The sequence below is a fragment of the Dipodomys merriami genome, unplaced genomic scaffold (assembly GCF_024711535.1).
Source record: "Dipodomys merriami isolate MVZ:Mamm:240054 unplaced genomic scaffold, mDipMer1.0.p SCAF_1, whole genome shotgun sequence".
Taxonomy (NCBI): domain Eukaryota; kingdom Metazoa; phylum Chordata; class Mammalia; order Rodentia; family Heteromyidae; genus Dipodomys; species Dipodomys merriami.
The window spans coordinates 106,205,402-106,228,173 of record NW_027202270.1 but is presented as its reverse complement, the minus strand read 5'-3'; the positions used below and the strand labels follow the sequence as shown (position 1 = coordinate 106,228,173).

General features: G+C 42.1%; 1 protein-coding gene across 12 annotated transcripts in view; it reads right to left on the bottom strand.

The window, feature by feature from the left end:
• Mia2 (MIA SH3 domain ER export factor 2) overlaps positions 1–22,388 on the bottom strand; it is a 94,703-nt gene extending 72,315 nt beyond the window's left edge. For 4 of the 12 annotated variants that reach the window (XM_070027068.1, XM_070027103.1, XM_070027087.1 and 1 more), the window contains exon 1: positions 46–186. In XM_070027068.1, the coding sequence (XP_069883169.1) occupies positions 46–108 (63 nt within the window). In that variant the 5' untranslated portion in view covers positions 109–186. Of the gene's footprint in view, positions 1–45; positions 187–2,274; positions 2,363–6,138; positions 6,240–6,333; positions 6,550–12,226; positions 13,464–17,273; positions 17,361–19,766; positions 19,901–22,071 lie in introns of those variants that run through there. The other 8 variants (XM_070027049.1, XM_070027040.1, XM_070027058.1 and 5 more) reach the window with 3 other exon arrangements.
• Positions 22,389–22,772: the final 384 nt, after the last annotated feature.

Below are 22,772 nucleotides of genomic sequence, written 5' to 3'. Positions count from 1 at the left end.
GCGGGCTCCGGGGCCACGTCACCCCCCGATCGCACCCGGACTCACCTTACGTAGCTCCTCCACCACCAGCCCCAAGTAAGGCTGCGGGGCGGCCTTCAGCCCCTCCATGGTGGCCCCCGCGGTCGCCACGGCAGCCACGGCCTGGGCCCCGGCCACCACAGGCGACACGGAACCCGACGCCTGCCGTCCGGAACCCGAACACTCACCGGGCGGCCGGAACGAACCACTGCGGAGCCGGCTGCGGGGGGGGAGCGGAGCCGAGCCACGCGGGCGCCGGCCCCGCCGCACGCGCCCGCCGCCGGCCCGCCGCGGGGGCCGAGCCCGCCGATGGCTGTACGCGCTACGGCCGCGCGGGTGCTAGCTTACCCCCCACGCGCCCCCGGCTTCTCCCTGCCATGCGCGCCGTCCACCCCCCCCGGTTGGTTTCGTCCAGGCCGCCGCGGGGGAGGCGGGCCGCGCGCCGCAGTAAACTCCCCCCCTTCCTCGAGCGAGGTTGGTAGACGTGTCCGGCTCGTTCTCTCTTAAAGGGGCCGCCGCCCTACACGGCCTGGCCACCCAGCCTTGCAAGTTGAGTGGTGCGCGGCTGGAGAACGGGGTTGCAAGCCGCCGTTGCGGCTCGGGACCCCAGCTTCGAGTGACAACAGGCCCCTTGTCCTACACACCCACAGCCCCCGTCCCCAGCGCGATCCGCGCCGCTGCCGTCGGCCACCTGCGCGCCCCGCCTGCCCCGACCTCCCCCCGTACCCCAGGGGACCCCGCCGGAGCCGGGACACCCGCCGCTGTCATCATGCCTGTCCGAAAACGACCTGCGGGGCGCGCGCCCCTGCGTCCTGCCAACCGCGTCCGGACTTAGGACTTTGGACGTGGAGGCGCGTCCCGGGCCAGCTGAGCAGAGTTGAACCTCTCCTAGCCAAGGAGGGCTCCCTGGGCACTGGCCAGGACGGATCTACCCTGAACTCCATCAAGCTCCTTAGTGATCCAAGGGCCAGGTTAAATGCGTGTGCACCTTGGCCCGTCGAGTTGGTGCTGTGCTCTGGGAAGAGCAGCTAAAAGGAGCGAGTTCCCCCTCTAAATTTAGGACCCTATTTTTAGGAATCTTGCGTAAAGTAGCCTGAGATATGATTTCAGATGGCACAGGTGTGAGATAAGCCATCTTCTCTTGCTTCCCAGCAAAATCATTCTAATCAAATTCTGCCTTCTTACTGGTCTTCAGTGAAACAACTCAAAACTCAACAACCAGATACTTCCTGAACGAATCACCGAAGACATCAACAAAATCTTAATCCTTAGGAAACTTCCCTAAAAAGTTAACAGCAACTCTTACGAATTAAACAAAACCAACAACAACCAAAGAAAAAGAGGAGGCGGAGGGGGGGGGGGGAGAGAGAGAGAGAGAGAGAGAGAGAGAGAGAGAGAGAGAGAGAGAGAGAGAGAGAGAGGAAAAGAAAGGAGGGAAAGAGAGAGGGAGGGAGAGAGGGAGAGGAAAGGAAGAAAGAAAGAAGAAAGAAAGAAAAGAAAGAGAGAAAGAAAGAAAGAAAGAGAAAAGAAAAGAAAGAGCAGCCCAGCGTGAACCATGGTCCGCAGCCAGCTCGGCAGAAAAGTCCCCCTTGACACACTTATTTCCAATTAACCACCCAAACACTGAAGTGGAACACCGCTCAAGTGGTGGAGCGGTGGCTCAAGGGGTAGAGTGCTAGCCTTGAGCACAGAGGCTCAAGGACAGTGCCCAGCCCCAGAGTTCAAGCCCTACAACCAACCAAAAAAAAAAGTCAAGAATGCCCAAGGTGGCAGCAGGTGATTTTCAGGACCAACACTGGGCCCAGTTTTTCCGAACTCAACTTGCTCTCTATGCAACATCAGCCTAATAAGTCTGAGGAACTGCCAGCACCAGACAGTGGCAGATATTGCTTCATAATTCGCCATTTTCAAGCTATTACACAACATCCGTGTGTGTAGGGCAGTGTGTATTGAAATTAGTTTATGTGAATACTGAAGTCAGAAGAGAAGCATAATCCAAATTTTATCTTTAGAATTCCACAGACTCTTAAAGCAATATATGCCTCTATTAGAACACTCAATAAAAATCCTTCAGTGAATCCTCACATCACCATGGGACTCCAGAATCATATTCAGCTTTTAGAACTTGTTTAAAAGAGAAAGGAAAGAAAATCTTTTGCCCCAGGAAAATGCTAAAGGCCCCAAAGTAAAGCTTAACAAATTCCATGTACTTAACAAATTCTAGTTTCTTACATATACTTTAGTCACCCAACTTACTTCTTCTTCCAGATCTTTCAATTCCATTTCTCAGAAAGTTCCCATGAAAATGTCCTAGCATGTAAATGAAGTTCTAAGTACCTCATATCCTTGGGAGAGATTTCAGATTCTAATGCCTCCTGCACTCTTATTTCCACACTGTCTGTGATCCAATTTTGATACTTGTGAAGGGGTGCTACAGGTGGAGCTGTGACTACCAACCCATAATCCAATTTCATGGACCTATAACCTCTTTAAATACACACATATACACACAATATATATATGTGCCTGCACATATATTTGAACTGTCCTACATATCACTACCCTCTTACATTCTGCAGTTGGAAAGAAAAGTTAACTTTGATAACTACTAAATTAAATGTTTTGTTCTATGGTCAATTTATATAGTGTATGTATGAGCTTTTTGCCACTTAAAAGAGTGTTTTTATAAGTAGACATTAGGTTTTACTGTCTCTTGTAAGATCTGCTTTAGGAAATGGAGAATAAATGTCATTAGTGTAAGAGCTACTAGAAGACATACAAGAATGTTGAAAAGTGCTAACCAATAAACTTCATTCACAACCTAGAAGCTGATTTCCCCTAGGAAGGGCCCTATGGCCACGCTGGAAGGACCAGTTACTCCCAGCTAATTAAACAGACAGAATTACAGAGATCTAGTCCTTTGGAAGAATATCAAAATTATTGAACTACATTGTCAGTCTTTGTATTACTGATGCAAGAGTTCTCAGAATACATTGAATCATCTCAGAATATATTGAACCAAAAGCTACCTGTTGAACAAGAACAGTGACATTTCATTGCTATTCCACTTATGAATGAGTCATTCTAGTTAGGAGTATATATGTTAGGACTCAAAGACATTTTTTGCTAATTAAAAAAAATGTTAAAGTACTATTGTTAGGCACCACTAGATTCACTTAATAGATGTGCTTAGATCGCTATTGTAGATCTGTTAGGAGCTCTTTGGAACATTAATTCTAAGGACTTACAGCTAGTCCCATGAAGGCCAAGCAGAGGCTATGAGTGTAGGGAATTGTAGAATTTATGTCTACATAAATATATACCATTCCATCTGAGCTAGTATATTTTTTTTGTCAGTTGTGGGGCTTAGACTCTGGTCCTGGGCACTGTGCCTCAGCACTTCAGCTCAAGGCTAGCACTCTACCACTTGAGCCACAATGCCACTTCAGGCTTTTTTCTACTTATGTGGTACTGAGGAATCAAACCTGGGCCTTCAGCCATGCTAAGCAAACACTCTACCACTGAACCACATTCCCAGCCCCCATCTAAACTTCTTATTGTCCAGTAAGAATGAAAGACTTATGCAGGGCACTGGTGGCTCATGCCTATAATCCTAGTTACTCAGGAGGCTGAGATCTGAGGATTGAGGTTCAAAGCCAGCCAGAGCAGAAAAGTCCCCATGGGACTCTTATCTCCAACTAACCACTTAAAAAACCAGAAGTATTGCTGTGGCTCAAGTGGTAAAGCACTAGCCTTGAGCACAAAGAGGCTCAGGGACAATGCCTAGACCTTGAGTTCTAGCCCTAGGACCAGCCCCCCCCAAAAAAAAAGGAATGAAAGACTTCTTATTACAATCTTCTAGTTTTCAAAAGAATCCAGGAATCTTGGGGATGGGAAGGTGGCTTAGTGGTAGAGTGCTTGCCTTGCATACATGTAGGTCCTGGGTTTGATTCCTCAGTACCACATAAGCAGAAAAACCTGGAAGTGGAGCTGGGGCTCATGTGGTAGAGAGCTAGCCTTAAGCTGAAGAGCTGAGGGACAGTGCCCAGGCAGAGTTCAGGCCCCACAACTGACCAAAAAAAAAAAAAATCCAGGAATCTACATTTTTAAATAAATTCACTGTTAAATATTGACAACTGATTCATAATTTAATGTATAGACCCATTTTTTAATAGCAGCCTGTGATTTCATTTCTGCTTCTGATTCTACATTTTTAATAGAGACACCTCCCAAAAGGAACAAGTGATTTTTCAGGGTCACAATAATTAACTAAGCTTAAACTCAATATTTTTCATGCCTGAAGAATTCAGTGTTTCTTTTTTTTTTTTGGTCCGGTCGTGGGGCCTGAGCGCTGTCCCTCAGCGCTTCAGCTCAAGGCTAGCGCTCTACCACTTGAGCCACAGCACCACTTCAAGCTTTTTCTTTTTGCTTATGTGGTGCTGAGGAATCGAACCCAGGGCCTCAGGCATGCAAGGCAAGCACTCTACCACTGAGCCACCTTCCCAGCCCCTCAAAGTATTTCATGTAAAATGTTATCTGGCAATATTTACTGTGCAACACAAGTTTATTACTATAGACTTTGTTAGATAAGCACTTAATTTAAACCCAAATGTCATATGAAGATTAGTGAGATATTTTTCAAGTAGGTAGGGATAAAGAGATATGGTCTATCTCTCAACAGTACACACCAGTAAGTAGAATTATTCTAATTAATTCTAATGAAATGGTATTCTATCGTAGTTATTTTTACAATTATTATCACTGGGGTTTTTTCTCCTAACCTAGAGATTTCTGACAGGTCTTAAATTATCTTCAAGAAGAAATCATACAGAAAAAAATAATGAGTTCTCTGAACTCATTTATCATATTATATCCTCTCTAGAACCTAGCCCCCAAAAATAAGAAAGCTCTGAAAGCAAAATGATTTGTGTTATTGTCTAGTTTTCACAAAGATTCATCATTGCCACCCTTGCTAGAAACCTGTAATGACTATTTTCACTTTCTTCTTCAATTCCTTTACCCTCAGTCATTAAATCAAATGAACTCCAGCTATAAGAAATCAATGCAGGGCTGGGAAGTTAGCTCAGTGGTAGAGTGCTTGCCTTGCATGCATGAGGCCCTGGCTTCGATTCCTCAGCACCACATAAGCAGAAAAAAGCCAGAAGTAGTGCTGTGGCTCAAGTGGTAGGGCACTAGCCTTGAGCTAAAGAGCTGAGGGACAGCGCCCAGGCCCAGAGTTCAGCCCCCACAACTGGCAAAAAAAAAAAAAAAGAAAGAAAAGAAAAGAAATCAATGCATTGTAATCCTAGCTACTCCTGAGACAGAGATGAGGAAGATTGTTGTTTGAAGCCAGCCTGAGAAAGAAGTGAGACCTCCAATTCAACAAACAAGCTGGGGATAGGGGCCAACATTTGTAATCTCAGCTAGATAGAAGGAATGTATTCTGAGAATGGTCCTGGCAAAAAGCACAAGACCCTATCTAAAAAAAAAAAAAAAAAAAAAAAAAAAAAAAAACTAAAGCCAGGCCCTGGTGGCTCAACACTTGTAATCCTAGCTACTCAGGAGGCTGAGATCTGAGGATCACAGTTCAAAGCCAATCCAGGCAGGAAAGTCTGTGCAATTCTTATCTCCAGTAAACCACCAGAAAACCAGAAGTGGTGCTGTGGCTCTAGCCTTGAGCTGAAGAGCTGAGGGATAGCACTCAGGCCCTGAGTTCAAGCCCCACAACTGACAAAAAAAAAAAAAAAGCAAAAAGGACTGGGAACATGCATGGCTCACGTGGTGAGTGCTAGGTCCTGAGTTAAATCATAGTACTGTCAAAAAAATTCATTTAGATTTTCCTTCCAATCATTTCAAAAACCTCCATCAGATTTTAAGATGTTTTAAAATGTGGCTAACATGTCACATTAATTAATCAACTAATTAATAAAAATATTTTCACATTGATGCAGCAAAACCTTCCTATAAAGAAACTCCTGTGTGCATGTAAGATTTTATCGAAGAGAAACAAACTTCTAGGATGTTTATATAGGATAGATATGACCAAGCATATTTTGAAGTTGCTCTTCAATTTAGTAAAATAGGTAAAATTATTGCCAAAAAATTGTAAAGCCACCTTACCCTTTCTATCAGCATGATAATTGGTGAAAATGCAGAATTCATGAAATTGTAAATGTCAACTTGAAATACATATTTCAGAATCCAAAAGCCTGTTGTGTCATCTGTTGATTTACAAATAAAAAAATAATAACAGGTTAAAATTTGCTATGTAACTTCTGAGTTACATAGAGAAGGAAGGAATAATCCATTACTTACCTTTCTGGAGAATGAGGTTTTGCAAAGACAAAGAGTTATCAAGGGAAGCATCCAGGCTGCTTTGGAGAGTATTTTCCACAGATGTGTCTGTCTCCCTGTGCTCAGGCCCTTCGGGGTCTACCAATGATGTTGACTGTGCAGCATTTTTAGAAGATGAGGTTTGGGCATGTGTTTTTTCAGGTATTCTCACAGGTAAGCCTATTTCAGAGATTATATCTGCAAATACATAAAGGAAATGTCCTTCTCAAATGACTTGTTTTATGCAGGCATCCCTTTGGTTTTCTAGGAGGTCATTCTTGAACCTTTGTCTTCCTCTATCAGGAAGAATTCACAACAGCTTAATTGTAGCCTATATTAGTTTCTGTTGTGGTGCAATAAATCACCACAGCTTGCTGCCGTGGTTCATAGATGATTTTTTTAAGTAGGGTTTTATTTTATTTTTTTATTTATTTTTGGGTCCAGTTGTGGGGCCTGAACTCTGGGCCTGGGCACTGTCCCTCAGCTCTTTAGCTCAAGGCTAACGCTCTACCACTTGAGCTACAACACTACTTCTGGCTTTTTTCTTTTTGCTTATGTGGTGCTGAGGAATTGAACTCAGGGCCTCATGCATGCAAGGCAAGTGCTCTACCACTGAGCCACCTTCCCAGCCCCTGCCATGGTTCATAGAAAGTTACTTTTTTCACAAGTGTGGAGGTAAAAGTCCTACACATACCAGGATATTTGCAGAACCACCTTTCTACTGGAGCCCTAAAGGAGAATTCTTGTCCATCTTGCCTTTTCTACCTTCTAGAAGCCTCCTGCATTTGTAGCCTTCATCTCAGGATCCTTAAGCATATTTGCAAAGTCCTTTATTAATATATATAATTTTATTGACTTATTTTGAACAATATCATTCCTTCCTTTGCTTTCCCCCAATTGTCCCTCCTATCAATGCCCACAAGTTACATAGATCATGTTTGGCATAGTGTACACAGAATAGCATGATGCAAACTCCAGACCCTGGCACTGTGGAGGGACCTTTATTCAACCTACAACCTAACCTTTCCTTTATTCCTTGACCAAGAAACAATTACAAAAATGGTATAGGATTCTATTCAGTTTTCCACTTTTTTATCTTTTTTTTTTCCTATCAGTCATGGGGCCTGAACTCTGGGCCTGGGCACTGTGCCTCAGCTCTTCACTCAAGGCTAGCGCTCTACCACTTGAGCCATAGCACCACTTCTGCCTTTTTCTGCTTATGTGGTGCTGAGGGAATTGAACCCAGGGCCTCATGCATGCAAGGCAAGCACTGTACCACTGAGCCACCTTCCCAACCCTCAATTTTTATCTTAAAAATATGTTTTAAAAATAAACTCAGGGGCCGGGCGCTGGTGGCTCACGCCTGTAATCCTAGCTACTCAGGAGGCTGAGATCTGAGGATTGCGGTTCAAAGCCAGCCCGGGCAGGAGAGACCGTGAGACTCCTATCTCCAATAAACCACCAGAAAACCGGAAGTGGCGCTGTAGCTCAAGTGGTAGAGCGCTCGCCTTGAACTGAAGAGCTGAGGGACAACGCCCAGGCCCAGAATTCAAGCCCCACGGCCGACAAAAAATAAATAAATAAATAAATAAACTCGGGGGCTGGGAAGGTAGCTCAGCGGTAGAGTGCATGCCTTGCAAGCATGAGGCCCTGGGTTCGATTCCTCAGCACCATATAAACAGAAAAAGCCGGAAGTGGTGCTGTGGCTCCAGTGGTAGAGCGCTAGCCTTGAGCTGAAGAGTTGAGGGGCAGCGCCCAGACCCAGAGTTCAGGCCCCATGACTGGCAAAATAAATAAATAAATAAAAATAAACTCGGAATGGTGGTACACATCTGTAATCCCAACAATCTTGAGGATGAAGAAAAGGGATATGTGTTCAAAACTAGTCTAAAGACCCTGTCTCAAAAACAAGCTTGGTACCAGTGGCTCATGCCTATAATCCTAGCCTAGGAGGCTGAAATATGAGGATCACCATTCCCACCCAGCTCAGGCAGGAAAGTTGGTGTTACAGAGTTTCATAATGAAAAGCAATCCTAGAACTTACAGCAATTAATTTCCAAGTTCCAAAATCTAGTCCCCTGCATCATGCATGTCTTCCTGTTGCACTATAGAATATAAAAAAAAAATATCACTCAAAAATCTAATGGGATTACCCAAAGGTAGAAGAATCACTCCACTACTAAAGAAAGCTTATATGTCATTTGCACAGGAAGGTGCCCATCTACTTAGGATGTTTGAAACAACTTTGGTAATGAAAAAGTGCCAATCAAATGTATACTCATTACTTTTTCTCATCTCTTAGAAATTCACTATTTTCACATTCAAGCCTTTGTTTTCCCATTCATCCCATGTCCATTTATTATAGCCTTATCTACTATATCAAGCTATACCATTGAGCGAATACATTAAAAAGACAGTGGGGTTAGGGGCATGCCTCAGATCATAGTGGCCAGCCAGTGAATGAAAGCAAGAATCAGGTACCCAATTTGATTCCCCATATAGGATAAAAGGAAGGAAGAACAGAAGGAAAGGAGGGAAGGAAGGAGGAGAGAGAGAGAGAGAGAGAGAGAGAGAGAGAGAGAGAGAGAGAGAGGAAGGAAGGAAGGAAGGAAGGAAGGAAGGAAGGAAGGAAGGAAGGAAGGAAGGACTGCTAGACACCAGTGGCTCATGCTTGTAATCCTAGTTATTCAGGAGACTGAGATCTGAGGATGGCGATTCAAAGCCAGGCCGGGCAGGAAAGTCCATGAGACTCTTAACTCCACTGAACTACAGGAAGAAGAAGAAGAAGGAGGAGGAGGAGGAGGAGGAGGAGGAGGAGGAGGGGGAGGGGGAGGGGAAGGGGAGGGGGAGGGGGAGGAGGGAGAGGGGGAGGGGGAGGGGGAGGGGGGGAGGAGGAGGAGGAGGAGGAGGAGGAGGGAGGAGGAAGAAGAAGAGGGAGGAGGAGGAGGAGGAGGAGGAGGAGGAGGAGGAGGAGGAGGAGGAGGAGGAGGAGGAGGAGGAGGAGGAGGAGGAGGAGGAGGAGGAGGAGGAGGAGGAGGAGGAGGAGGAGGAGGAGGAGGAGGAGGAGGAGGAGGAGGAGGAGGCCAAAAGTGGAGCTGTGGCTCAAGTGGTAGAGTGGCACAAAAAAGCACAAAAGCTCAGGGACAATGCACAAGACCAGAGCAGAAAAAGAAAAAAGCTGGACACCAGTGGCTTATTGTGTAATCCTAGCTACTCAGAAGGCTGAGATCTGAGGATTGGGTTCAAAGCCAGCCCAGGCAGGAAAGTCTGTGAGACTTTTTTTTTTTTTTTTGGGGGGGGGGGGTCCGGTCGTGGGGCCTGAACTCTGGGCCTGGGCACTGTCCCTCCGCTCTTCAGCTCAAGGCTAGCGCTCTACCACTTGAACCACAGCGCCACTTCCAGCTTTTTTCTTTTTGCTTATGTGGTGCTGAGGAATCGAACCCAGGACCTCAGGCATGCAAGGCAAGCACTCTACCACTGAGCCACCTTCCCAGCCCATCTGTGAGACTTTTATCTCCAATTAACCACAAAAAAAAAAAAAAAAAAAAAACTGAGCTGGAGCTGTGGCTCAACGTGGTAGAGTGCTACCCTTGAGTGAGAAAAAAGCTCAGGGACAGTGCCCAAGCCCTGAGTTCAAACATCATGACTGACCTTGTCCCCCCAAAAAAAAAATTGGAATGAGATCTGATTTAGAGGAATTCTGATTAGTTACCATTTACATGTCATATATTCTAGACTACATCATGTTACTAATTAATTGGCCTGGGTTGTATGAAACAAAGACTGAAAGTAAGTCCAAAACATGTTCTTTACAGCTGGGGCTCTACTTCCAGCTTTTTACTGATTAACTGGAGATGAGTCTCTCAGATTTGTTTGGCAGGGCTGAATTGACTGGCTTCAAATTGCAATCCTCAGATCTCAGAGTCCGCTTGGCTTTGAATAAACCTCTTGACTGAACTGACTAATCAAACTGGATTTTTTTTTTCTAGTTTCCAATGACTGATACTGAAAACCAAACATTCCTTTAGAACGTCATAACTTTAGAACATGAGAATTTCCTTTTCAATTAGCCTTCAGTAATCTAGGTCTCTATTGATTATAATCATTCACCTTGCTCATTTGGAGAAGGGCTGGAATCTAAATGTCCATATGCTAGTAGAGAGAGGAATGTTGGTCAGGGGGAAAGTTAACATCAGGGGAATGGTAAGGTGTGATACACAGTTCTGGCAAGGTCAGAAAATCAACTGGTTCTAATGGAAATGAGTGTCCTGAGTCTACAATGTTCTTGGCTGCTTCTGAAAGATATGCTGTCATTCTAGGGCTCAAATGTTCCTGCATTATGAGTCAATATTTGCTAAGTTTCTCATCTATCCATCATAGACACATCAGTATGAAATATGTAGAAACTAAGTAAAAGTTTTCCACAATATACAATCCTAGAGGTTTTCTCTTTTTGTTTGGGTATGAGTGTAGTGGCTGTTTTTGTTTATTTTGTTTTTACTGTTGTTTTGGGTTTTTTTTGTTTTGTCTTGTTTTGTTTTGTTTTTGGTGGTGGGCCTGGGTGCTGGCCCTCAGCTCTTCAGCTCAAGGCTAGTACTGTACCATTGAGCCACAGCGCTACTTCTAGCTTTTTCTGTTCATGTGGTGCTAAAGAATCAAACCCAGGGCCTCATGCATGTGAGGCAAGCACTCTACCACTGAGCCACCTTCCCAGCCCTACTTATTTATTTTTGTTCTGGGCCTGGAACTTGAACATTGGTCCTTTAGCTTGTTTGCTTACGGTACACCTGACCCTCTACTACTTGAGCCATAGTTCCACTTCTGACTTTTTGATGGTTGATTGGAGATAAGCATTTCACTGACTTTCTTGGTTGGGCTGGCTCCACTCAGCCTCCTGAGTGGCTAGGATTATGGGCTGAGCCTCCAATGCCTGAGTTGTTTGCGTTTTAGTTAAGAGTCTTGTTTTATAATCCAACCTGTCTAAGAACTCGTGATCTTCCTGCCTTAGCTTCCCAACTGCTGGGATTCCAGGTGTACACCACTGTGCATGGCTGATCCACATGTTTTGAATCAAAAGTTGCTAAATTTCCTAGACATTTAGAAGTTTAGGTGTCCTCTGATGTTCACTTTCTTTTTTGGTGGTGGTGGTGGTGGTGGTTGTCGTCATGGGGCTTGAACTCTGGGCCTGGCTGCTCTCGTCAGCTCAAGGCTAGCATTCTATCACTTGAGCCATAGCGCCACTTCCGGCTTTTTCTGTTTGTATGGTGCTGAGGAAACAAACCCAGGGCCTCATGCATGCAAGCCAAGCACTCTACCACTGAACTACATTCCCAGTCCCCTTAAGATCTTCTTAAAAGACTATTTCCAATCATTCTGTCCTTTAGATTTTATTTTATAATATTGGAATTTAAAACTGGCTACTGGTGGCTCAGGAGTCTGAAATCTGAGGACTGCAGTTCAAAACAAGCCTAAACAGGAAAGTCTATAAGATTCTCATCTCCAATAACTACCAAAAAGGTAGAAGTAGAGTGGTTACTCAAGTGATAAGGCTCTAGCCTAGAAAGAAAAAAAAAGCTCAGGAACAGCACCCAGGTCCTGAGCCTCAAGCCTCAGGACCCCATACAGAGAGGGGAGGGGGGGAAGAGAGAGAGAGAAAGGGAAATTAATTTAATTTAAAATTTAAAATTTATTTCTGTTGAAAATGAACTATACAATGTGTGGGTGGGATGGGAAGAAAATACTGGGAGAGAGTGAGGGACAGAGTGCTATTGTCCAAATAGAAATGTACTCTTTACCTTTATATAACCTTTATATTAACAATTTTTAAATTTTTAAATTATATCAACAAATGAATTCTAAATCTTTTCATACCAACCTGACTGACTGTGACTGCTTTTCAGCATTATAAGATCTTCCACGTCGTCTGTGGACTGATTTTCAATTGAAGAGTATTCCAATCCATCATTTCCACCTTTATTATTTTCATCCAGTATCTGATTAGAAGATGGCAATTCTGTTTCCTCTGGAGTGTTCTGGAAGCTCCAAGGGTTATCAAAATTGTACAATATTTTTTTCAAATATAGTGTGGCATCAGAATCATCTGTTTCCTCTACGACTCTTTTCTTGTCTAGTTGATCTGCTTCCATCATTTTTATTGCATTTATTTCCTGTTCCTTATCAGGCTCAAATTCACTGGCTGGGGGATGCTTGTGTTTATCTAGCCCACTATCACTATTTTTTCCATCCTCTGATATTGTGTTTTCTTCGTCAGCATCTGCAAAGCCTAGCATGCCAAAACCAAAATCAAACCAACTTGACTCTTGGATGGAGCTGTCATTAATAATTGTGTCCTCTTTTTCTGTTGTTATTTCTGTACATGGAACTGTGGCATCTTCATTGGGTAATTTAGCGTCGGGAATATCTTGTAGTAGTGGGTGGCTTTCTTTGGACAATAACTCAAGTTCTGTGCTTTCCTCTCCAAAACCTAAGTAACTTGTAAATCCACCACCAAACCAGCTCGTGGCTTGAGATTTGCGAGTGTGCTCTAGCTCTAAAGCTTGTTCAGATTCTTTCTCTGTTACTGAAACAAGTTCTGGTGGCTCTGAATCAAATTCTGATTCAGGTTCTGGCTCATGCTCTGTTTGGGACTCCTCCGGATTGTTTTCATCTTCCACCGCTAATTTTCTACTTCGAAATGAGTTTTCTTGTACAGATTCAGTAACAGATTCAACAGTCTTGTCTTCAGTTTGTTCTTCTCCCAGTCCAAACCATCCTTGTCCTTCAGGCAGAGTTGGGGATGTCAACACATCATCAACTTCTGGAATCTGGTCCTGTCCCATACGTCCAGCTTCTACTTCTTCCCAATCTTTTGGGTCACTAGTACTTCTCATTGTTTCAGGAGCCTCTGATGCTAAAAATTGGTCTGGAAGTACAGTACTTGCAGACATTTCATAAAATCCAGATTGTCTTAGGAAATCATTTGCAAGTATACTATATTTTTGGTCTTCATCTTCTTCATATGAGTACATGTTTTCACCATTGCCACTGCTTAACTCACTATCTTCACTTCCAAATATATAGCTCTCCCCATGAAGACAAAGAAAGTCAGATTCCTAAAGGAAAAAAATTGTTATTGACATAAATGTACTACTCAAATATGGTTTCTTCCCAAATCAAAGTGGATGACAATTTTCTTAAGATGACACAAACCAGGTGCCAGTGGCTCATGCCTATAATCCTAGCTACTCAAGAGGCTGGGATCACATTCAAAGCCAGCCCGGGCACAAAAGTCCATGAGACTCTTATCTCCAATAAGCCACCCAGAAAACTGGAAGTGGCATTGTGGCTCAAGTGGTACAGTGCTAGCCTCGAGCTGAAGAGCTGAAGGACAGCGCCCAACTCCAGAGTTCAAGCCCCATGACCAACAAAAAAAAGGAAGTTGACACAATCAGCTCAGCCACAGAACAAAAACTAAAATCAGATCTTCTCATCTTCAATACATGTATTACAACAGACTTCTAGGAGTTAATGTCGAAATCTAATGATAAGTATCCTTTTTGCATAGGATTATTTATTATTAACTAGCTCAGAATCAGAGAGTATCAATGCTTTTATCTTGTACATAAACTCTGATGGCAAGGCATGCATGCTCATATAACCTTTCACCTCCTAAGAGTATTCTGAGTGGACACATGCATCTGTGTAGCGATTTGAGAAAGGGGTTGTGATCTGAAGTGGTCCTCCAAAGGCTGTATTGGAAATTCAGTCTCCATTGCAACAGTGTTAGGAAATGGGACCTAATGAGAAATAACCAGGCCATCAGGGCAGAGGGAATGGCTTTATCCTGTTGTAATGTGAGCAGGTTCATGATCATCAGTAATTCCTTTTAGAATCATCATGGAAGGACTTTCAATAGCTTTTTTTTTTTTTTTTTGCTATTTTTTACTTTATTTTTTTAGCAGTATTGAGCCTTGAACTCAGGTCTTTGTGATTGCTAGGCACGTGCTCTACCCTTTGAGCATTTGAGCATAATATGTATAGAACCCACTCTATAGGTCTTTATATTTAGTTTGCAAACTCAGCATATGTATTTTCTGCAACTCTATGGAGGAATAATTAGCATAGAAAAAAAAAAACTGCTTGGGGCTGGGAAGATGGCTCAGTGGCAGAGCGCTTGCCTTGCATGCATGAGGCCCTGGGTTCAATTCCTCAGCACCACATAAGCAGAAAAAAGGGGGAAGTGGTGCTGTGCTCAAGTGGTAGTGCACTAGCCTTGACCTGAAGAGCTGAGGGACAGAGTTCAAGCCCAGGACTGGCAAAAAAAATTTTTTTAATTAAAAATTTTTTTAAAAGTTTCCTTTTTTAGCTGGGCGCTGGTGGCTCACGCCTGTAATCCTAGCTACTAGGAGGCTGAGATCTGAGGATCGAAGTTCAAAGCCAGCTCGGGCAGGAAAGTCCATGAAACTCTTATCTCCAATAAACACTCAGAAAACTGGAATAGGTGTTGTAGTTCAAGTGGTAGAGTGCTCACCTTGAGCTGAAGAAATGAGGGACAGTGCTCAGGCCGAGTTCAAGCCCCACAACCGACAAAAAAAAAAAAAAGTTTCCTTTCTTTTCAATGGGACTAGAGATTTAACTCAGGACTTGCTAAAGGAGATATTCCTCCAACTCATAAAAAGTCAGTTTTTTAAAAAACATTCCTTTTCTTTTTATCAAGTTAACATTATTAAGATTATAAAAACTCCAACCAGACACTGGTCCTAGTTTCTCAGGATGCTGAAATTTGAGGGTCATGGTTCAAAGTCAATTGAGGCAGACCAGTCCTGAGATTTTTATTTTCTATTACACAGCAAAAAGCCAGAAATGGAGATATAGCTCAAGTGGTTTACGACTGGTCTTGAGCAGAAAAAGCCAAGCCAAGCAAAAGCACAACCCCATAAACATTATATAAACATGAGATCTAGGGAGTATGGTAGGAATAAACTTCAATCATAGTAGGACAAGAGTGTTAGTAATTATATCTGACATTCAGATGGTGCTTACTAAGTGCAACTCTATGAACCTTTCGTGTACTCATTTTTTCCTTAATAAATTTGAAATAACACTATATTACAGGAATTTCCATTTACACATGGCAAAACTAAGCCACATAGTGCCACTTCTATAGTAAGTGGTTGAGTCAGGTTTGAAACTCAGTCTATGCTAATATAGATGCAATTGTCTTATTTGTTAATTGTTCAAAAAGTAAAATCTTTAACTGTAATCAATTCTGTCTTACCTAATTTTAGTCACATAAATTATTCCAAGAGTAAGTCCAAAAAGAAATGTATTCAATTGACTTGTCTAACTGTAACTCCTCTGTACATCACCTTTATAATAGCAACTTTGAATTTTTAAATTTTCATTTATTTTAATTTTAAAAATGAACACACCCAAATAAACAAACTCAGAGATGAGAATGGAAACATCACCACAGAAACAACCAAGATTCAGAACATTATAAGGGAATACTTCTCAAACCTTGTGTGTGTGTGGTGTGTGTGTGTGTGTGTGTGTGTGTGTGTGTGTGTGTGTGTGTGTGTGTGTGTGTGTTTGGGATCCAGTCGTGGGGCCTGAACTCTGGGCCTGGGCGCTGTCCCTCAGCTCTTCAGCTCAAGGCTAGCACTCTACCACTTGAGCCACAGTGCCACTTTCGGCTTTTTTCTTTTTGCTTATGTGGTGCTGAGGAATCGAACCCAGGGCCTCAGGCATGCAAGGCAAGCGCTCTACCACTGAGCCACCTTTCCAGCCCTGGAAAAAAATATATTAAGTGAAGTAAGGCAGGCCCAAAGAAACATAGGTCCCATGGTTTCCCTTATCTGAAATAACTAGTGTATGTCTAGGGCAAGAGGAAAAGGTCAAAAGCTATGTACATATGACCATATAAGATGATGCTAAGAGCCAGGCGCTGGTGGCTCACACCTGTAATCTTAGCTACTCAGGAGGCTGAGAACTGAGGAGCACAGTTCAAAGCCAGCCCAGGCAAGAAAACCCATGAGACTCTTATCTCCAGTAAACCACTCAGAAAACCAGAACTGGCACTGTGGCTCAAGTGGTAGTGGACTCGCCTTGAGCTGAAGAGCTGAGGGACAGCATTCAGGCCCAGAGTTCAAGCCCCACAACTGACAGAAAAAAAAAAAAAAGATGATGCTAAATGAACCCCAAGATGGGTACACAAGAGGTTTCATCTTTCTTGCTGTTGTTTTTAATGTACTTATAATGTACTATGTGATTTTTAAATTTCCTTTGTATGTTCTTCCCCCATAGTATAACCCCTGTTTTCACTGTGTTTGATTCCAGCGTCCTGCATCTTGTATATACATTTTTCTAATTTGGGGAGTGGAAGGGAAATAACAAAATGCTGAAATAAGGATACAGGTTGACCCATTGTAACAGTGAGATGTATAAGACACTATGTTGAAAATGAACTTTACAACTTTAAGCAGGGGAAGGAGGAGCTGGGAAGGTGGAGAGGAAAGGGAGGATAAGGGAAAAACAAAGGAGTGGGTAATAATGCTCCCTAGGAAATGGACTTATTACCTTGCTCATGTAACTGTAACCCCGCTGTACAGTGTCTTTACAATAAAAAATATGTTAAAAAAATAAAGTAACACTTCTACCCACACACAAAAAAAAGTTTCACATAGTTCTGGAATCTTAAGTTTGAAAAAGTATTGTGTCTAAAAAAACAATGTACTTAACTTAAAAGTATTTTATTGGTTAAAAAATGTTAATGATCATCTGAAAAAAAAGGGAAAAAATTAAAAATAAAAAAAACAAAAGTCCTCAGACCAACTATTTTACACATTGATTAAACATAGTCCACAATCAATGAACACTTAGTCAAAAATGTTTAATTCACAGATGAGAATGAGTTGACTCACTTTAGCTGATATTTCCACTTCTTCAGGTATGAACACCTCTTCCACTTGGACTGCATCTCTGGGAAAAAATCCAAAGTCTTTTCCTTTCTATCAAAACAAAGAAATGAAATTATCAGAGAAGAGTGATCAAAACAATGACTCCTAAGCTCAATTTAGCCCTGTGACAATAACTTTCATCTATGTCAAGTCACATAAATTAATTAGTTATCAATTGATACTGGTGGCTCACATCTGTAAACCTAGCTACTCAGGAGGCTGAGATCTGAGGATCGCGGTTCAAAGCCAGCCCAGGCAAAAAAGACTGTGAGACTCCGATCGCCAATAAACCACTAGAAAACCGGAAGTGGCGCTGTAGCTTAAGTGGTAGAGCACTTGCCTTGAGCTGAAGAGCTGAGGGACCAGGCCCGGAGTTCAAGCCCCATGACCGACAAAAAAAAAAAAAAAACAAAGCCACACTAGGTAGGAAAGTCCCTGAAACTTTTTTTTTTTTAAAGAAAACACTTTATTTATTTATTTGTTTATTGAGTCCGGTTATGGGGCCTGAACTCTGGGCCTGGGCGCTGTCCCTCAGCTCTTCAGCTCAAGGCTAGCACTCTACCACTTGAGCTACAGCACCACTTCCGGCTTTTTTTCTTCTTTGCTTATGTGGTGCTGAAGACTCGAACCCAGGGCCTCAGGCATGCAAGGCAAGCGCTCTACCGCTGAGCCACCTTCCCAGCCCCAAGTCCCTGTAACTCTTATTTCCAATAAAACTACTCAGAAAAAGCTAGAAGTGGCACTGTAGCTCAATGGTAGAGCCTTGAGGACAAAGAGACAGTGCCCAGGCCCTGGATTCAAGCCCCAGGACCAGTAAAAGGGAAGAAAAAAAAAGAAAGAAAGTGAGTAGAAACATAACCTTTTGTTATTGATAAGAGCAACACTAATTTAAGGGCACAATAAGCACATGGTAAAATGTCACTATTTTAAGCTGTCTTTGAACTTCAGAATGTAAAGTGTCTATAAACACACACACACACACACACACACACACATCTTCCTTCATGACCTTCTTTGCTCAAGTGTTCTTAAAATTTATGCTAGTAGATATATCAAAAACAAGAACAGATAATAGCCTAAATAAAGCTGTAATCTGACATTTTTCAACATATCACACTCAGGTAAGAGCTTTAAACACTAAAGACCTATTACAAGTTCATCAAGATAGTAAAGGTCTACAAGTCCTCAAGGGAAGATTTAATTCTACTCAACTTTCCTGAGCCTAAGTTGGTAACTGAGATTCTATTAACCCAATTCAACAACACGGAAGATATTCTTTTTTTCTTTTTTCTTTTTTTTTTTTTGTGCCAGTCGTAAGGCTTGAGCTTATGTGGTGCTGAGGAATCAAACCCAGGGCCTCATGCATACAAGGCAAGCTCTCTACCACTGAGCCCTCCTCTTCTTTCCGCTCCCTTTCCCCTTTGCCCCCCCCCCCACACTCTTATCTCCAAATAACCACCAGAAAACTGGAAGTGGCTCTATGGCTCAAGTGGTAGAGTGCTAGCCTTGAGCAAAAGAAGCTCAAGGACAGTGCCCAGGCCGAGTTCAAGCCCTAGGACCAGCAAAAAAAAAAAAAAAAATCATAAATGCTGTATGCTAGTGGCTCATGCCTGTAATCCAAGTCCCAGGACTTTCACACACACACACACACACACACACACACACACACACACACACACACACACACACACACACACACACACACACACACACACACACACACACACACACACACACACACACACACACCATAAATGCAAGCCAAGTACCAGTTGCTCACACTTGTAATCCTAGCTACTCAGGAGCTTGAGACCCGGAGGATTGAGGTTTGAAGCCAGCCTGAGCAGAACAGTCTGTGAGATTCCATCTCCAATTAACCAGCAAAAAGTCAGACTAGAGGTATGGCTCAAAGGGCAGAGAACCATGAGCTATGAGCCATGAGCTCTGAGAGAGCTCCAGGACCTGAATTCAAGCCCCAGTACTGGCACCAAAAAAAAAGGTACTATGATATGTAAAAATATAAATCTAAGGTGTTTATTTATTGCAATCAGGCTGTTTTCTCAAAGCTTTTTTCACAGGAATTTCACACGCCATTTTTGTGTGTGTAAGGGCTCTTCGCTCTTGAAGTTCTTAGAGTTCTTTTAGAGATGAAAAGTAGCTATCCTTGTGCAAGTTGATTGTTCTTTTTTTCTTTCTTTCCTCTTTTTTTTTTTTCAGGAAAACTGTCTTTTATTTCTCCCCAGTGGCAAAGGGGGAGCGAGGGAGGGGGGGAGTGTGGAAGGGGAAGGGTGGTGAGCGTGCTGTGGGGTGGTTGGATCTCTAGCAAAAGGGCGTCTTGGTTGATGGGATTCATCAGACACCCTATCCCAAGGGGGAGACAGTTTCTTACAGGTGAAGGAGGTGGTTCTGCTCTGGTCATTCTTTTTCTACATACAATTCTTATGACTAGATACTTACACTTCCTGCCCATAAATCTTCTCTCTCTCCTGAAAGTTTAATATAAACCGATATTTCTTCTCCCTCAGTGAAGTTCAGGAATCGGCAGTCAGGTCCTGTGTAATCTTTCATGGCTAAGACTCTGCTGATTAAAGCTATGGAAACGTGTAAAGAAAAACATACATATTTCAACTTAAGATGCCATTGCTCCTCCTTTTATTTTGTTGTATTTACTTAATTCTTTACTTAGCGATAGGGTCTCTTTTATTTGAGAGAGTAGCCTCAAATTAGAGATCTTCTTGCGTCTGCCTCCTTCCTGCATCTGCCTCTGCCTCCTTACACTGCCCGGCTCTTCTCCCATTTCCCTTCCTCTAATATACTCTACATATTTTGAAATGCCAATTTCTTTCTTTTTTTTTTTTTTTTTTGGTCTGGTCATGGGGCCTGAACTCTGGGCCTGGGCGCTGTCCCTCAGCTCTTCAGCTCAAGGCTAGCGCTCTACCACTTGAGCCACAGCGCCACCTCCGGCTTTTTTCTTTTTGCTTATGTGGTGCTGAGGAATCGAACCCAGGGCCTCAGGCTTGCAAGGCAAGCACTCTACCACTGAGCCACCTTCCCAGCCCTGAAATGCCAATTTCTTGACATTCTTGAAATTCTCAAAAAGCCACATCCACTTCATAGTGGGCACAGAATGAAGCCCAGAGCTTGGCAATCAAGAATATCCATAAACTATTTAAAAGAACCTCCTTTTATTCCTTTACACAGACTCAAGGGGCACTACACTTGAGCTTATAAATCTCTTATCGCTGGAATATGTTGCCTTCATTCTTCAGTCTTTGGCCAAGGGAAAGTTTTACTTTCTTGTACCGTTATGTGTCTTTCCAGACATTATGATAATCACTTTTCATTGGATTAAGTCAGCAAACTGATTTCTAAGGAAAAGAATCCATCTCCAGCTACGTAGCTGAGGTTAGTGAGTAGAGCCCGAGTTGTACTAGCTTCTGTCCCTGCTTTACTCAGCCTAGAAAGCCCTCTGTCTCTCTTCATGCCAAGCTCATATCCTGCTTCCTCCTTGTGGCTTTAGTCATCCTAACCTTCTCCCAATGTCCACTTGACCTGTCACCCTTAATGTACTGGGCACCACTGTTTTCTGCTTCATTGTGATCTGGGTTACCACCACTAAGTATATTGGGTATTCCTGGAGGGCCTTAGCTTACATTTTATCTTATGTTTCACTTCCTATTTTATATTGCCTGCCCCCAAATCTTTGAAATGCACAGAATCCACCCATTGCCCTAAACCAAGCACCTAGTAGGTCTTCAGTAACTATGAATGAATCACATCTAACATGCTAAAATCTACCCAACTCAAAAGTCACATACCAATCATAAAGCTTATTCAAATGATACTACCTGTATAAAATTAAAATGTTTGATTGTTACACAATTAGAGTTAACCAACATTATAATACATTTGCATGTTCTCTTTTCATGTTCTATCAGGCACTAAGAATACTAAAATATAAGATCCAAGAGTGACTACTATAAAATAACATCTCTATGTATTAAAGTATATACACAAAAAAATAAGAAAAATGTTTACTCATAAGCATGTTACTTGTAAATTATGCATCAACTATATTTTGCATTTTTATTTGAGTGTTGCAAAATCAGAAATAATTCACATACTAGACTGAACATATTTACAACTTTAATATATTGAGACGCAACTATCTTATACAATAATTCTAACGTTAAGAAGCTAAATTCTCAAACAGTAAAATGGAAATTCATTTTTCTTCATGGTAAATCAAGTTTAATATTTCATGGTATAAAATCATATTCTACACTTATTTTTTATCATTTTGCATAATTAAAAACACCGAAATTACTCAATAAATCATGATATTTTGAAATAAAAAACTTTTTAAACTCATGAGAATCAGAAAGTTCTAGGAAAAAAACTTTTTTGTTGTTGTTTTTAAATTTCCTTTTTATTTTAATGAATTTTTACACATTGTTTTAAACAAATCAGTTTCATTTCTCTTTAAAAACTCCTGAAAGGAAGACTGATTCATGTGGTTTAAAGGTATAAATTAATAACAATCTCTGATATATTTCTATATCAACCTTATCTTTGCTCATTTTATACTTATACCAAACAATACCACAAAACACTTTGCCTCTGGAATTTTATTTTTGGATAAAGTTCTACTTTAAAAAGGATTCAGACATTTCTCAGTGTTACTTTCAACACACCTATCTGCAATATCATTTTAATGAGATTTCAGAGCCTTAATGTAAAAGGAGAAGAAAAGTGGACTTACTTTCACATTCCAGGTCACCACATTTTTTAAGATGTGACAGAAGTTTTGTGCCCTCCAGACACTTTGCCAGAGAAAAAAACAGAAGAAGGAGTCTGTGCACAGTGAGCTCCGCCATGCTAAAATAAGAAAGCAGGAATCCCAAATGACGTCTACACCAGTGGTTTAGATTGTGGATATGCCAGCCCAAACACCAGATGCTCTTCGCCAAATACCAGAGGAGAAGGTCTAGTGGTTTCTTTTTCTTTTTCTTTTTTTAACTCCCTTGACAGCTACATTTTTCTATCCGTGAGGAAGAAAATACTATTCTCAAGCTGCAGTGTCAGGTATCCAGGTAATACACCAAGGGTTAATAATTAACAGGGATTTTTAGTTGGACTCATGTCTTATATAAAGGTGGCCCTGTGAAACTGACTCATTTAAAGGCACTGGATAAGACCTGAAAAGGCAGTTCATCTCTTTCCAGACAGCAAGTACAAACCAAGTATTTGCTATCTGCAAATACCAGCTTCAACAGAGAAAGCGTGTGGTTTTACGTGGAAACAATAAGAATTCAGGCTGAAAGGATAACTCTAAGTTAGGATTTTGTTTTAAATCTGGGAAAACTAATCCACCTTAGTATTTTTTAAACTCTTAGCTGTGGATATAGCTCAGAGGTAAAGTGTTTGACCTCCCTTGTGTAAGGTCCTGGGTTCCCTTCATCG